The sequence below is a fragment of the Cynocephalus volans genome, chromosome 4 (genome assembly GCF_027409185.1).
Source record: "Cynocephalus volans isolate mCynVol1 chromosome 4, mCynVol1.pri, whole genome shotgun sequence".
Lineage (NCBI taxonomy): Eukaryota > Metazoa > Chordata > Mammalia > Dermoptera > Cynocephalidae > Cynocephalus > Cynocephalus volans.
In genome coordinates this window covers 146,464,111-146,480,366 of record NC_084463.1, presented here as the reverse complement: position 1 = coordinate 146,480,366, position 16,256 = coordinate 146,464,111, and the positions used below count along the sequence as shown (strand labels likewise).

Here is a 16,256-nt window from a genome sequence, read left to right as displayed (position 1 = left end):
TATATCAAACTAAAAAGCTTCTGCATAGCAAAGGAAACAATCAAGAGATTGAAAACAACAACCTACAGAGGGGGAGAAAATTTTGCTTTCTATGCATCTGACAAGGGATTAATATCCAGAACAAACAAATTACCCAATTAAAAAATGGGCAAAGGAGCTGAATAGACATTTTTAAAAAGGGAGGCATACAAATGACCAACAGGTAGATGAAAAAATGCTCAACATCACTAGTCATCAGGGAAATGCAAATTAAAACTACATTGAGTTACCACCTCACTCCAGTTAGAATGGCTATAATCAAAAAGACGGTGAATAACAAATGCTGCCAAGGGTGTCGAGAGAAGGGAATACTCCTACACTGTTGAGGGGACTGTAAATTAGTACAACCACTATGGAAAACAGTATGGAAGTTTCTCAAACAACTACAGATAGATCTTCCATATGATCCAGCAATCCGATTTCTGGGTATATACCCAGAAGAATGGAAATCATCATGTCAAAGGGATACCTGCACTCCCATATTCATTGCAGCTCTGTTTACAATAACCAAAACATGGAACCAACCTAAATGCCCATCAATAGATGATTGGATGAGGAAATCATGGTATATATACACCATGGGATACTACTCTGCCATAAAAAAGAGTGAAATTCTCCCATTTGCAACAACATGGATGAGCCTGGAGAAACTTATTTTGAGTGAAATAAGCAAAGCACAGAGGGATAAATACCACATGTATTCACTCATATGTGGGAGCTAAAAGAAAAAGAAGGAAGGAAAGAAAGACCACAGTGGTGCACTGGATGCACAGAGGGAGAGAACATTTTTTGGGCTACAAAGTGGGGCGGGTGGGAAAGGGAGAGGGTGAGAGAGGTTGGGGCTAATTGGGTGAGGGCACGGGGTACAAATGCTATTTGTGGTAATCGGTATGCTGCTGGCATGAATCTGGCCTTCACCTGTTGGGCCCAAGTGGTAACGATCAGCTTTTATCTCATGAATATTCATAACCAATAAAAAAAATTTTTTTTTCTAAAAAAACTATGTCTTTCTTCTCTCCTAATTTCTGGAACTGCCCAGATCCTACCAACAATAAGAGTAAAGAAGACAAGCTACATATATGAGTTGAGACAACTCTTGCCCTAAACCTGTATCAGTCACACCATGAGCTCTGATTTCCTGAAACTGACAACCAATAACAGTGAGCCTTTATGCTCTGCCAAGTACCGTTGTAAGTACTTTTACATGCATTATCCCATACACCCCCCACAACAGTCCTAGGATACAGGGACCATTGTCACCCCTTCTCACAGATGTGGAAACTCAGATATAAAGAGGCTGAGGAACCAAGGTCACATAGTCAGTAAGTAGAAAATCCATCAAAATTCTGGCTCAGATGCATGATTCGGGTTTTTAATATTTAGGAGCAGATTCTCTAGCCTACATGTGGCTATCCTAAGGGCATTAACAGGAGAACAGCAGTTTTGCACTGACCTACATGTTTTCATGTGTTGTCTTTCTCAATCCTCCCTATAATTCTGAGACAGGTACTGTTCGGGTTGTTTTATAGGCTCTGGCTGGCTCAGGCACCCATAATTCCGTGACTAGAACATTCTGTGCCTGAGGTCTCAAGTTCCTAAAGTCACTTCCTAACCACAACCATATAAGAAAGCCTAGGTCAGCCTAGCTGGCTCTCCCCTCACCCTTCAGTCACAGATGTCATGGTCACAAGAGAGAGAACAGGATAAATTGGTTTGGCTGCCATCTTGGCTGAAATTGCTAAGTTTAATCCTCTGGGAGCTGAGAGGTCAGAACATCCCTAGCTCCTTGCACTTTCACATTAAATCTTTCCTGGAATCCACACATGAAAATGTTAATAAGGATGAACTCTGAGGATTCCTGACCCAGGAAGACCACATCAGCATAACCAGCCACAGATCACAGATGCTATTTGGTTGTGCATTTCCAACCCATTTGGATCCACCCTTCCAAGAACCAAAATAGATATCTCCAGGTTGAGCACAGCTTACTATAGAAAAGATTTAAAATAGATGACTTCAGGGAACTGCAACTCCAAGGCAACTTTCATTTGTTGCTGATTTCATGGTGCTTGAGATCCCTAATTTTTCTGCTTTAATGTAGTTTGCTATTTTCATGGCTTTCAGTCAGGCTAGATCTCAGATCAGCTGATTTTTTTCATACACTTCACCTGATCATCAAGCAAGACTGGCAAATGTGTAGTAAGGTGGTTTGGAGAGAGATGTCTTCCAATGGTTAGGGTTTTTTCCATCAATTTCTTTTGAAGCCTAATGCTTTGGAAGCTGACTAAAGTAATTTCTTTTCTGAGCTGGGATGCTTCTGCCTCACACCCACAGGATGGTGTGACCCGATAGAGCCCATGAACTCAGCCTGATGGAGGAAATCTATCTTAAGAATCATTTTCAAGTCACTACTTGAGAAAAAGAGATATTATATTTAAGCTAAAAATGGATGGACCTACAAAGCAGCAGTTAGTGATGGGTCCATGAATGCCAACTCTATGCAAAGTATTCTCTAAAAATAAATTGACTTGCTGTGGAACAAACCTGTCACTTCTTTCCCAAACTCATTTGGAGAGGTAAGTACGATCTGTGATTTACTTATTAGTCTTTCTTTCTCAAGGCAACACTAGAGTCTCCAATTTACCAGTGTGTTAGATTTAACTATGTGTTTCTACTGTCACAGATTTTTAAGAATAATGACTGGCATACCCATCTACTGAGAAAAACAGTCACTCAGGATATTATGGACCCTGGTCTGGTGATAAAATAAAATTTATTTTATTAAATTATTTTACTAGATATAAATGTAATATATTCCCTTTAGAAAACTCAGCTCAGAAAATTTTTACATAACACAAAAATTGCCCTTAATTCTATAATCCAGATAAGCATTATTAGTCTTTACTATACTTTTTTCAGATACTTTTCTGTGGAATATGGCATTGTAGACAATTTAGATCATATTGTATAACCTCTTTTGTCTTTTGTTTTCCACTAATATTATATTGAAAGAAACTTTTCACATCATTAATTCTTCTTATAAATATAATGTCCACTCAACTTTTCATAACTGTAATTTATTTAACTGCTCCTTTTTTATGTAGATATTAGGATTATTTTTATTTTCTCACTATCATTAAAAAATTGTGAAATACAATTTGTATGCATAATTTTTGTCCATATTTTTTATCTAGAATAGATTTCTGAGAACAGGAAGTACTGGACAAAGGGACATGACCAGTGATAAAGCCCCTGTTATATAGAGTCAAACTTACACCCGGAATATTTTATATCAACACACTCACCAGCTATGGATAATATGTATGTCATAAATCTTTGCCAATTTGCCAGTTAAAAGTATTGTGCTGTTTTTCTTTGGTCACTTATCAAATAGCGGCTTATTTAGATGTCTAATGTCCTTTCTGAGAATTACCTTTTTATTAGTTTGGCCCTTATTTTAATCATGGTGTGAGTAAACATTTTAATTTGCTAAAAACTATTTCTATAGTTGCAATTGTCATACTAGTTGCAAATATTTTTCCAGTGTGTTCCACATCTTTATGTAGCTGAATCCATCAGTTTTGTCCTGTCTTATACCATTGCATTTTTGTTTAAAATGCCCTTCAGTACATATCTCCTGAAGATTAGATATATGTTGATGTCTTTGCTTTTCTGTTTTTGAATATATCGATGTTTTATTTGTAGTCTTGAATATATTCTGCTCTTTTCTTCCCTTTTTTTCTTTTTTGAAAAAAACAATTTGTTTGAGAAACATCCATCCAATTACTGAAAAATCTCTTGTGAACCACACATAATATTCTTTTAAATATTCTTCAAAAATAATACCCTTTTGCAATTTGACCATACTTGCTTCTTATTATGGTTATCTGTGTTCAACAGTTTTATCTGTATATTTAAAATACAAAAACTCTTAAATTTATTCAAGGATAATATTTTCTATTGCCTGACAAACCAATCTCTGCATTCAAAAATTTTCTTAATATAATTAGTTGTTTTTCACCTTTTGAGTTAAGTACTTAGTTCATTTATTTCCTCTTTTCATATTAGAGTAATCAAATATTTCAAGGTTAAGAATGATGCTATGTGGAGGTTTTTTTTTTTCATTTTTGTTCTTTTATCAAGAATTTGGAGTGTGTGGAAAGCTATATGTCCTACCATTAGGAAACAAACTTTCACATGTGCAATAATAATATTCTACAATGCCTCTACTTATTTATTTTTCCTGTTTTGTATATAAGAAAGTTTAGGTGCAGGAAGATTAGCATCTTTACACATGTGGCTAATAATCAGTGAAAACAGAATTCAGATATAGTCTATCCAACTCTAAAGAACACACTCGGTCCAAAAAATTATGGTGCTTTTGTTTCCTCATCCTAAAAGTATCCATTTCTCAACAGATCTAAAGAATTTTTATAGCCTCCCTTAAATTGTGTTTTGATTTGCAAAATGCCCCCTAAAATCTAAATTTTATTTTGTCGATATACATTTTGGCTGATTATTGCTCCCCATCACCAAAACCTCCCTCCCTTCTCCCTCCCCCCCGCCAAAATCTAAACATGACGTAAGTTCTCCAAATAGTGAATTCTAAAGATTCAGATAAATCTGGCAAATGCTGCCTTGCATCACACTGCCTGTTTTAGCCTCTTCAGGACGTGCTTCTTCTGTAGGTGTATGATGCTATACTTAGGCAATTCTGTTTGAACGTAGCATAAGCTCACAAATCTGACTGCCAGGGTGGATCTTACCGCAGCCTATTCAAATTGAACTCACTTGATGTTTTATACTAACCCTGAAACAAGTTAAAATAACAAGAATAACAAACTCTGCATCACAGTCTCAGCAGCATGAGTGACTAGAGAAGAAACACCAGAGAGTAAACTCTCATGAATTCAAGGCTCTGCTCCTCCTTTAGGTCCTCTTTTTATTCCTGCCAGTTTCTCTGTGAGAGAAAATACTGTGGCAGTGACTGGGAAAATAGCCATCCATGTACAATTTTAGGAAGGGTGCCTGATGTGTCAGCATCATAAAACCGTGCTTGTGTATATGAATCACTGTGTGCTTGTGTGTGTGTGTGTGTGTGTGTGTGTGTGTGTGTGTCTATGTGTGAGATAGAAGAGGGCTATATAATGTGTTCATTATGTGACCAATAATATGGCCCAACTTTAAGTCTTGGGAATATCTGATTAGGGTTTCTGTCAGTGTTAAAACAATCCTGACAGAGATTATTTGCTTGACCAAAATGTATCTGCCACAATTACAGTCCCTGTGTTATTTGCAGAAAAGGGAATTATCCAAATGCCAAACTGGATTCATGGAGCGAGTGAACAACGTGACAGAATTCATTCTGCTTGGCCTGACTCAGAACCCAGATGTGCAGAAACTGCTGTTCGCTGTGTTTACAGTCATCTACTCTTTCACCCTGGTAGGCAACCTACTCATTGTAGTGACAATCACCTCCAGCCCAGCCCTGGGCTCCCCCATGTATTTTTTCCTATCTTTCTTGTCCTTCATAGATGGCTGTTGCTCTTCTACCGTGGCCCCCAAGATGATATTTGACCTCCTAACTGAAAAGAAAACTATCTCCTTCAGTTGGTGCATGATTCAGCTCTTTGCAGGACATTTCTTTTTTTTTTTTTTTTTTTTTTTATTTATTTTTTTTTAAATTTTTTTTGTTTGTTTATTTTTTATTTTTCTTTTTTTTTGTTTATTTATTTTTTTAAATTTTATTTTGTCGATATACATTGTAGCTGATTATTGCTCCCCATCACCAAAACCTCCCTCCCTTCTCCCTCCCCCCCTCCCCCCTAACAATGTCCTTTCTGTTTGCTTGTCGTATCAACTTCAAATAATTGTGGTTGTTATATCTTCTCCCCCCCGCCCCCGGTTTGTGTGTGTGTGTGTGTGTGTGTGTGTGTGAATTTATATATTAATTTTTAGCTCCCTCCAATAAGTGAGAACATGTGGTATTTCTCTTTCTGTGCCTGACTTGTTTCACTTAATATAATTCTCTCAAGGTCCATCCATGTTGTTGCAAATGGCAGTATTTCATTCGTTTTTATAGCTGAGTAGTATTCCATTGTGTAGATGTACCACATTTTCCGTATCCACTCATCTGATGATGGGCATTTGGGCTGGTTCCAACTCTTGGCTATTGTAAAGAGTGCTGCGATGAACATTGGGGAACAGGTATACCTTCGACTTGATGATTTCCATTCCTCTGGGTATATTCCCAACAGTGGGATGGCTGGGTCGTATGGTAGATCTATTTGCAATTGTTTAAGGAACCTCCATACCATTTTCCATAGAGGCTGCACCATTTTGCAGTCCCACCAACAATGTATGAGAGTTCCTTTTTCTCCGCAGCCTCGCCAGCATTTATCGTTCAGAGTCTTTTGGATTTTAGCCATCCTAACTGGGGTTAGATGGTATCTCAATGTGGTTTTGATTTGCATTTCCCGGATGCTGAGTGATGTTGAGCATTTTTTCATATGTCTGTTGGCCATTTGGATATCTTCCTTAGAGAAATGCCTACTTAGCTCTATTGCCCATTTTTTAATTGGGTTGCTTGTTTTCTTCTTGTAAAGTTGTTTGAGTTCCTTATATATTCTGGATATTAAACCTTTGTCAGATGTATATTTTGCAAATATTTTTTCCCACTCTGTTGGTTGTCTTTTAACTCTTTTAATTGTTTCTTTTGCTGTGCAGAAGCTTTTTAGTTTGATATAATCCCATTTGTTTATTTTTCCTTTGGTTGCCCATGCTTTTGGGGTCGTATTCATGAAGTCTGTGCCCAGTCCTATTTCCTGAAGTGTTTCTCCTATGTTTTCTTTAAGAAGTTTTATTGTCTCAGGGTGTATATTTAAATCCTTAATCCATTTTGAGTTGATTTTAGTATACGGTGAGAGGTATGGATCTAGTTTCATTCTCCTGCATATGGATATCCAGTTATCCCAGCACCATTTGCTGAAGAGGCAGACCCTTCCCCAGTGAATAGGCTTGGTGCCTTTGTCAAAGATCAGATGGCAGTAAGTGTGTGGGTTGATTTCTGGATTCTCTATTCTATTCCATTGGACAGTGTGTCTGTTTTTATGCCAGTACCATACTGTTTTGGTTATTATAGCTTTGTAGTATAGCTTAAAGTCAGGTAGTGTTATGCCTCCAGCTTTATTTTTTTTGCTGAGCATTGCTTTGGCTATTCGTGGTCTTTTATTGTTCCATATAAATGTCTGAATAGTTTTTTCCATTTCTGAGAAAAATGTCTTTGGAATTTTGATGGGGATTGCATTGAATTTGTATATCACTTTGGGTAGTATGGACATTTTCACTATGTTGATTCTTCCAATCCAAGAGCATGGAATATCTTTCCATCTTCTTGTATCCTCTCTAATTTCTCTCAGCAGTGGTTTGTAGTTCTCATTATAGAGATTTTTCACCTCCTTGGTTAACTCAATTCCTAAGTATTTTATTTTTTTGGTGGCTATTGTAAATGGGCAGGCTTTCTTGATTTCTCGTTCTGCATGTTCACTATTGGAGAAAAGAAATGCTACTGATTTTTGTGTGTTGATTTTGTATCCTGCTACTGTGCTGAAATCATTTATCAATTCCAACAGTTTTTTTGTAGAGGTTTTAGGCTGTTCGATATATAGGATCATGTCATCTGCAAACAGGGACAGTTTGACTTCATCTTTTCCAATCTGGATGCCCTTTATTTCCTTCTCTTCTCTGATTGCTCTGGCTAGTACTTCCAACACTATGTTGAATAGGAGTGGTGAGAGTGGGCATCCTTGTCTAGTGCCTGTTCTTAAAGGAAAAGCTTTCAGCTTTTCCCCATTCAGGATGATATTGGCAGTGGGTTTGTCATATATGGCTTTAATTATGTTGAGATACTTTCCCTCTATACCTAACTTATAGAGGGTCTTTGTCATGAATGAGTGCTGAACTTTATCAAATGCTTTTTCAGCATCTATAGAGATGATCATATGGTCCTTGTGTTTGAGTTTATCAATATGGTGTATCACATTTATTGATTTGCGTATGTTGAACCAACCTTGCATCCCTGGGATGAATCCCACTTGATCGTGATGAATAATTTTTCGTATGTGTTGCTGTATTCTGTTTGCTAGTATTTTAGTGAGGATTTTTGCATCTATATTCATCAAGGATATCGGCCTGTAGTTTTCTTTTTTGGTTATATCTTTACCTGGTTTTGGTATCAGGATGATGTTTGCTTCATAGAATGAGTTTGGGAGATTTGCGTCCGTTTCAATCTTTTGGAATAGTTTGTAAAGAATCGGTGTCAATTCCTCTTTGAATGTTTGGTAAAATTCTGCTGTGAATCCATCTGGTCCTGGGCTTTTCTTTGTTGGGAGCCTTCTGATAACAGCTTCAATCTCCTTTATTGTTATTGGTCTGTTCAAATTTTCTACATCTTCACGGTTCAGTTTTGGGAGCTTGTGTGTGTCCAGAAATTTATCCATTTCCTCCAGATTTTCAAATTTGTTGGCGTATAGTTGTTTATAGTAGTCTCAAATGATTCCTTGTATTTCAGATGAATCAGTTGTAATATCGCCTTTTTCATTTCTAATTTTTGTTATTTGAGTCTTCTCTCTTCTTTTTTTTGTTAGCCATGCTAATGGTTTGTCAATTTTATTTATCTTTTCAAAAACCCAACTTTTTGATTCGTTGATCTTTTGAATTGTTTTTTGGTTTTCAATTTCATTCAGTTCTGCTCTGATCTTAATGATTTCTTTCCGTCTGCTAACTTTAGGATTGGATTGTTCTTGTTTTTCTAGTTCTTTAAGGTGAAGTGTTAGGTTGTTCACTTGCCATCTTTCCATTCTTCTGAAGTGAGCATTTAATGCAATAAATTTTCCCCTCAATACTGCTTTTGCAGTATCCCACAGGTTTTGGTATGATGTATCATTGTTTTCATTAGTTTCAATAAACTTTTTGATTTCCTGCTTGATTTCTTCTTGGATCCATATGTCATTAAGTAGAATGCTGTTTAATTTCCATGTGTTTGTATAGTTTCCAGAGTTTTGTTTGTTATTAATTTCTAGTTTTAATCCATTGTGGTCTGAGAAGATACATGGGATAATTCCAATTTTTTTGAATTTATTGAGACTTGATTTGTGACCTAATATGTGATCTATCCTGGAGAATGATCCATGTGCTGATGAGAAGAATGAATATTCTGAGGTTGTTGGGTGGAATGTTCTGTAGATATCTGCCAATTCCAATTGGTCTAGAGTCTTGTTTAGATCTTGTGTTTCTCTACTGATTCTTTGCCTAGATGATCTGTCTAATATTGACAGTGGAGTGTTCAGGTCCCCTGCTATTATGGTATTAGTGTCTATTTCCTTCTTTAGGTCTAATAGCGTTTGTTTTATAAATCTGGCTGCTCCAACATTGGGTGCGTACATATTTATGATTGTTATGTCTTCTTGATGGATCAGTCCTTTTATCATTAAGTAGTGTCCCTCATTGTCTCTTTTAATGGTTTTTAGTTTAAAGTCTATTTTGTCAGATATAAGAATAGCCACTCCAGCTCGTTTTTCTTTTCTGTTTGCATGGTAAATCTTTTTCCATCCTTTCACTCTTAGTCTGTGTGAATCTTTATGGGTGAGGTGGGTCTCTTGTAGGCAGCATATAGTTGGGTCCTGCTTTTTGATCCAGTCAGCCAGTCTGTGTCTTTTAATTGGGGAATTTAAGCCTTTAACATTAAGAGTTGTTATTGAAAGGTGTTGATTTATTCCTAGCATTTTATTAGTTGTTTGGTTGTCTTAGGTGTCTTTTGTTCCTTGCTTTCTGATTTACTGTTTGGTTTCTTTGTTTGTTGGTTCCTTAGGTTGTAGATAGTGTTTTTGTTAGCTTGTTTTCTCTTCATGAATGCCATTTTTATTGTACTAGCGGGTTTAGATTTTTCTTAGGTTTTTATGGCAGTGGTAGTTATTTTTCAGGAACCAAACCCAGTACTCCCTTGAGGATTTCTTGTAAGGGTGGTCTTGTGGTAGTGAACTCCCGCAGTTTTTGTTTGTCTGAGAAATATACTATTTGCCCCTCATTTCGGAAGGATAGCCTTGCAGGGTAGAGTATTCTTGGCTGGCAATCTTTGTCTTTTAGTATTTTGAAAATATCATCCCATTCCTTTCTAGCTTTTAGGGTTTGTGATGAAAAGTCTGATGTTAACCTGATTGGGGCTCCCTTATAGGTGATTTGACGCTTCTCTCTTGCAGCTTTTAAGATTCTCTCTTTGTCTCTGAGTTTTGCCAATTTGACTATGACATGTCTTGGAGAAGGCCTTTTTGGGTTGAATACGTTTGGCGATCGTTGAGCTTCCTGGATCTGAAGATCTGTGATTTTTCCTATACCTGGGAAGTTTTCTGCCACTATTTTGTTGAATATGTTTTCAATGGAATCTCCATTTTCCTCCCCTTCTGGAATACCCATGACTCGGATATTTGAGCGCTTGAGGTTGTCTGATATCTCTCTCAGATTTTCTTCCATGTCCTTGATTCTTTTTTCTTTCTTTTTGTCTGCTTGTGTTATTTCAAACAGCCCATCTTCAAGTTCAGAGGTTCTCTCTTCAACTTCGACAAGCCTGCTGGTTAAACTCTCCGTTGTGTTTTTTATTTCGCTGAATAACTTCTTCAGTTCAGCAAGTTCTGCTACATTTTTTTTCAGGACATTGATTTCCTTGTATATTTCCTCTTTCAGATCCTGTATACTTTTCCTCATTTCATCATGATGTCTAGCTGAGTTTTCTTGTATCTCATTCAGTTTCCTTAGAATTATCACTCGAAATTCCTTGTCAGTTATTTCAAGGGCTTCTTGTTCTATAGGATCTAGAGTATGAGATTTATTAACTTTTGGTGGTGTACTTTCTTGATTTTTTGTATTTCTGGTGTCTTTTTTTTGGTGTTTATTCATTGTGGCAGGGGGTTTCACAGTCCACCGGTTTGAGACTAATGACTAACTAGGATGTTGCTGTGGTTGCCAATTTGGTATGGCTCCCGCCGTGACTGCTCAGTTGGCCTCTAGTGTCTTGTGTGTGTGGTTGCCTCGGGTCTAGGGCTTCTCCGGGGATCCACCTTTCTGGTCAGCTTGTACTCTGCTGGGCTGGTGGATCACGTACCACAGGGTGTGTGATCTCTGTTGAGCTTTCACTTTCTGTACCGGACTTCTCCCCGTTCAGTGTGCTCTGGCCCAGGCTGTTAGATCGTGCAGTGGCGACCCCATCGGGTGTGTGGTTTCTGTCGAGTCTCCGCCTCCCTGGCCGCACGTCTCCCCCCTCTGTGCACACTGTGCTGGGCTGGGGTGTGTCTTCTGCACCCCTCGTCTATCAGCTGGGCCTTCAAGACCCTGCTCAGCACTGCCTCGCCCAGGAAGTCTACCAGGTTTCTGCTAGGCACCGACGACCGGTCTCTCTGGGTGCCTTTGTAGCACTGTGTAGATCTTTCTCGGGTCTTGTTCACCTTTGTATCCCCCCGGTATAAACCGAGTCTAGTGCCCGCCTGCAGCCTGCTCTCTGGCAGGTTCAAGCGGACCTGGGAACTCTCCTACCACACTATTCCCAACCAGAAATTCGTTAGGCTTTTTTCCAAACTGGTGGTCGCAGAGATGGTCTGCAGGACATTTCTTTGGTGGAGTTGAGACCATCCTGCTCACAGTGATGGCCTATGACCGCTATGTGGCCATCTGCAAACCCCTGCACTACATGATCACAATGAACAGGCGGGTATGTGGCCTTCTGGTGGCTGTGGCCTGGGCTGGGGGCTTTCTTCATGCTCTGATTCAAATTTTTTTTATGGTCTGGTTGCCCTTCTGTGGTCCCAATGTCATTGACCATTTCATCTGTGACCTTCTCCCTCTGCTACAACTCTCCTGCACTGACACTCACATATTGGGACTCTTTGTTGCTGCCAACAGTGGACTGATGTGTACGCTCATTTTTTCTATTCTTATCATCTCCTACGTTCTCATCCTTTGCTCGCTAAAGACTCATAGCATGGAAGGACAGCGGAAAGCTCTCTCCACCTGTGCCTCCCATGTTACTGTAGTCATCCTATTCTTTGTGCCCTGCATATTTGTGTACCTTCGGCCCATGATCACCTTCCCCATTGATAAAGCAGTGGCTGTGTTTTACACTGTGGTGACACCCATGTTAAACCCTTTAATCTATACCCTTAGAAATGCAGAAGTGAAAAATGCCATGAGGAAGCTCTGCAGCCACAGAATAATCTCCAGTAACAATTCCTGTGAATAGAGAAGATAAAAACAAAATCTATTCATATTTCAACAAGTGTGACTAATGGAAAGGATAGTGGTCCTAAAGTCAGGAAATGTGAGCTTAAGTAAATTTTGTTCTTGTTTTCTGGAATTTTTAATGGTTCCTGATTCAAAAAAAAAAAAAAAAATCAATGTTTGAGTAAATGATGACTAAGTCTCTTCCAATTAGACACTCATTGGTATTTAAAAATTGTTGATCAAAGGGGCATTTTTAGTCAACATAAAAATGTCACAATATATGGAAAATCCATGAGTTTATATATTGTTCAGTAGAACAATTATCTGCAAAGCTTTAGGTACAGATTATATAACTAACAGGACAAGTAATTAAAATATTTAAACAAAAATCCCTAATGGCTAAGTATTTTGTTGGAAGTGCATAGTTGCAATTCCAACTAATGAAATCAAGGTACACTTATTATTGTGAGAGACAGAGATCAACCAGAAATGGATGGGTTTTGAGGAATAAGAATCATTAAGCCAGGACTTATCCAAAAATTAATGCTGCTCTGTTGCAAAGCTCCGGGTGACATTATTTACATTATAATCTGATTCTTCTCAGAATAAATTATCTTCTCTGCCTAAAGCCAAGGAAGGATATTTAATTGTTCCAGGTACGGCCATAGAATGAGCTTTACATGATTTCTCAGGTAGAAGATATTTCATGGAGCACTTTTTCTTTCAAAAATATCTTATATACCACTTCATCCCCAAAATAGCTTTTATTGAATAGATTTGTGCCTTAGCTAATAGGAACAAAAATAGGTGGCACAAAAGAGAGTTAATGACATCTGAATAGTCAAGGCAGAAATTCTGCACATTCAAATTTTAATAGAGAATTTAAACCAATTGCAGACCAATTAAATTGGCAGTAATTTGTGATGTACACACTGCAATTCTAAGAAAAAGTTTAGAAAGACATTAGGTAATGGACACAAAGAAAAATTATGATTTGTAATGATGAACATGCTAATGACAGTGATTTGATCATCACATATTATACACAAATACTGATGACAACTCTGTGCCCCACAAATATATATATTCAATTATGTTTCAATTAAAAAATACTTTTTAAAAAAAACTAGATGTAAAAATCTATATTGGGCCAATTCAGAAATCCTGCAAATCTTAGCAACTTCACTTCTACCTTCATAAGGACTGAATTAATATAAATGACTCCATAGTCATGCCTATATATTATTAAGTATATATTATATACAGATTAATATTCAATAATTTAGTAAACAATTTATTTCAAATAAACTGCATATCCACATGCTGAAATATGAAATTAGGCACTTATCTTACAACATATACAAACATCAACTCAAAATGGATTAAAGACTTAAGTTAAAGACTTGAAACTAAAACTACTAGAAGAAATTATGGAAGCAAAGTTTCGTGACATTGGTCTGGGCAATGACTTTTTAGACGTAACCCCAAAAGCACAGGCAACAAAAGCAAAAATAGACAAATGGGACTGCATCAGACTAAAAACTTCTGCAAAGCAAAGGAAACAATCAACAGAGTGAAGAGACAACCTACAGAATGGGAGAACATATTTGCAAATCATACATCTGATAAGGGGCTAATGTCCAAAATATATAAGGAATTCAAACAACTCAGTAGCAAATTGAAAAATGGGCAAAGCAAACTAAATAAACATTTCTCAAAAGCAGGCACAGAAATGACTAATAAGTATATGAAAAAAATGATCAACATCACTAAACATCACAGAAATTCAATATAAACCATAATAATATTTCACCTCACACCTGTTAGAATGGCTATTATCAAAAAGGCAAAAGACGACAAGTGTTGGCAAGAATGTGGCGGAAAGGGAACCCTGCACACTATTGGTGGAAATGTAATTGGTACAGCTATTATGGAAAACAGTGTGAAAGCTCCTCAAAAAATAAAGGTAGAACTACCATATGATTCAGCAATCCCACTGCTAGGTATATATTCAAAAGAAAGGAGATCAGTATGTCAAAGACATATCTGCACCCCCATGTTTATTGCAACTTTATTCAAAACAGACAAGATATGAAATCAACCCACATGTCTATCAACACATAAATGGATAAAGAAAATGTGACATATATTCACAATGGAATATGCAATATAAAAAGATGTAAATTGTGACATTAAAAATTCAAAATGTGCAGGGTAACAAATAAAAATGCAGATTTTTCTTTTGCAATCTAACTTAAGCTGTTAATCAGATTAAAATAACCTGCTATAACTATGTTTTTCATAAGCCTCATGGTAACCACAAAGGAAAAACCTATAACAGATCCAGAAAAAATATTTGAAGTGCAAGAAATCAAAACATAATACCAGAGAAAAATCACTTAACCACAAAGAAATACAGTAAGACAGAAAGAAAAGAAAGGATCTACAAAACAAGAAAACAATTAACAAAATAGCAGTAGCAAGTCATAATCTGTCAATAATTACTTGAGGATAAGTGTATTAAATTCTCCAAACAAAAGACACAAAGTGGCTGAGTGGATAAAAAACAAGACTCAATTATATTCTGCCTAGGAGAGACTCACTTTACCTGCAAGGACACACAGAGACTGAAAGAAAAGGGATGGAAAATGGTTTCCCACGCAAATGGAAACCAAAAGAGAACAGGAATACTTAGATCAGTTTTCAGTGTAGAGATCTTTCACCTTCTTGATTAAATTTATCCCTAAGTATTTTATCTTTTTTGTAGCTATTGTAATGGATTTTCTTGATTTCTTTTTCAGATAGTCTGCATTTAGTGTATAGAAACACTACTGATTTTTGTATGTTGATTTTGTATCCTAAAACTTTACTGAATTCATTAGTTCTGTGAGCTTTTTAGTAAAATACAGTTTTCTATATATTATTTAATCTGTAAACAGGGACAAGTTAACTTCTTCCTTTCCAATTTGGATGCCTTTTATCATTTTCTCTTGCCTAATTGCTCTGGCTAGGTCTTCCAATACTACTTTCAAAAGAAGAGTTGAGAGTGAGCATCCCTCTCTTGTTCCTGATCTTAGATGAAAAGCTTTCCAGTTTTTTCCCACTGTGTGTGATATTAGCTATGGGTTTGTCATACATGACCTTTACTGTGTTGAGGTAAATTCCCTCTATACTAATTTATTGAGAGTTTTTATCACGAAAGGATATTGAATTTTTTCTAATGCTTTTTCTGCATCTATTGAAGTGATAATATGGTGTTAGTCCTTCATTCGTTAATGTATGAATCACATTTACTGGTTTGCATATGTTGAACCATCCTTGCATCCCTGGGATGAATCCCACTTGATCATAGTGAATGATCCTTTTGAAGTACTGATGAATTCAGTTTGCTAATATTTGTTGAAGATTTTTGCATCTACCTTCATCAAGGACATTGGCTTATAATTTTCTTTTCTTGTAGTATTTTTGTCTGGCTTTGGTATCAGAGTAATGCTGGCCTCATAAAGTGAGTGTGGAAGTATTCCCTCCTTTTCAATTTTTGGAAGATTTGGAAAAGAATTGGTATTAGTTTTTTAAATATTTGATAGAATTCACCCCTAAAGCAACCAGTCCTGGGCTTTTTTTTTTTTTTTTTATGCAAGGCTTATTATTATAGGTTCAATCCCAACAAGGAATTAATTTTTTTTTATTATACATACATGTGGGGTACAACATTGATTTTCAGTAATTATGTACAATGTGTGGTGGAAATCTGATTATGGCAATTAAAAGGTGGGGTCTTGAAGAGGTGATTAGATTGTGAGGACCATACCCTAGTGAATGGATTAATCCATTGATAGTTCAGTGGTGGTCATGGGCATGGCTATGATGGCTTCATAAAGAGAGCAAGTTAGGAGCTTAGTCTCTCTCTCTGCTCAGCAATTGTGTGATGTGATACTCTGTGTGTCTTT

At 36.9% G+C, this 16,256-nt stretch overlaps 1 protein-coding gene across 2 annotated transcripts; it reads left to right on the top strand.

Moving 5' to 3' along the window:
- The first annotated feature begins 5,324 nt into the window (after positions 1–5,324).
- On the top strand, positions 5,325–14,861 carry LOC134375022 (olfactory receptor 4C5-like). 2 transcript variants are annotated; one of them, XM_063093151.1, is made up of 3 exons: positions 5,372–5,678; positions 11,694–12,285; positions 14,846–14,861. In XM_063093151.1, the coding sequence occupies exons 1-3, from the start codon at positions 5,372–5,374 to the stop codon at positions 14,859–14,861; spliced, it is 915 nt and encodes a 304-aa protein (XP_062949221.1). The 2 variants fall into 2 exon arrangements, with proteins under 2 accessions (XP_062949222.1, XP_062949221.1); XM_063093152.1 differs by lacking the exon at positions 14,846–14,861 and having other exon boundaries at positions 5,325–5,678; positions 11,694–12,325.
- Positions 14,862–16,256: the final 1,395 nt, after the last annotated feature.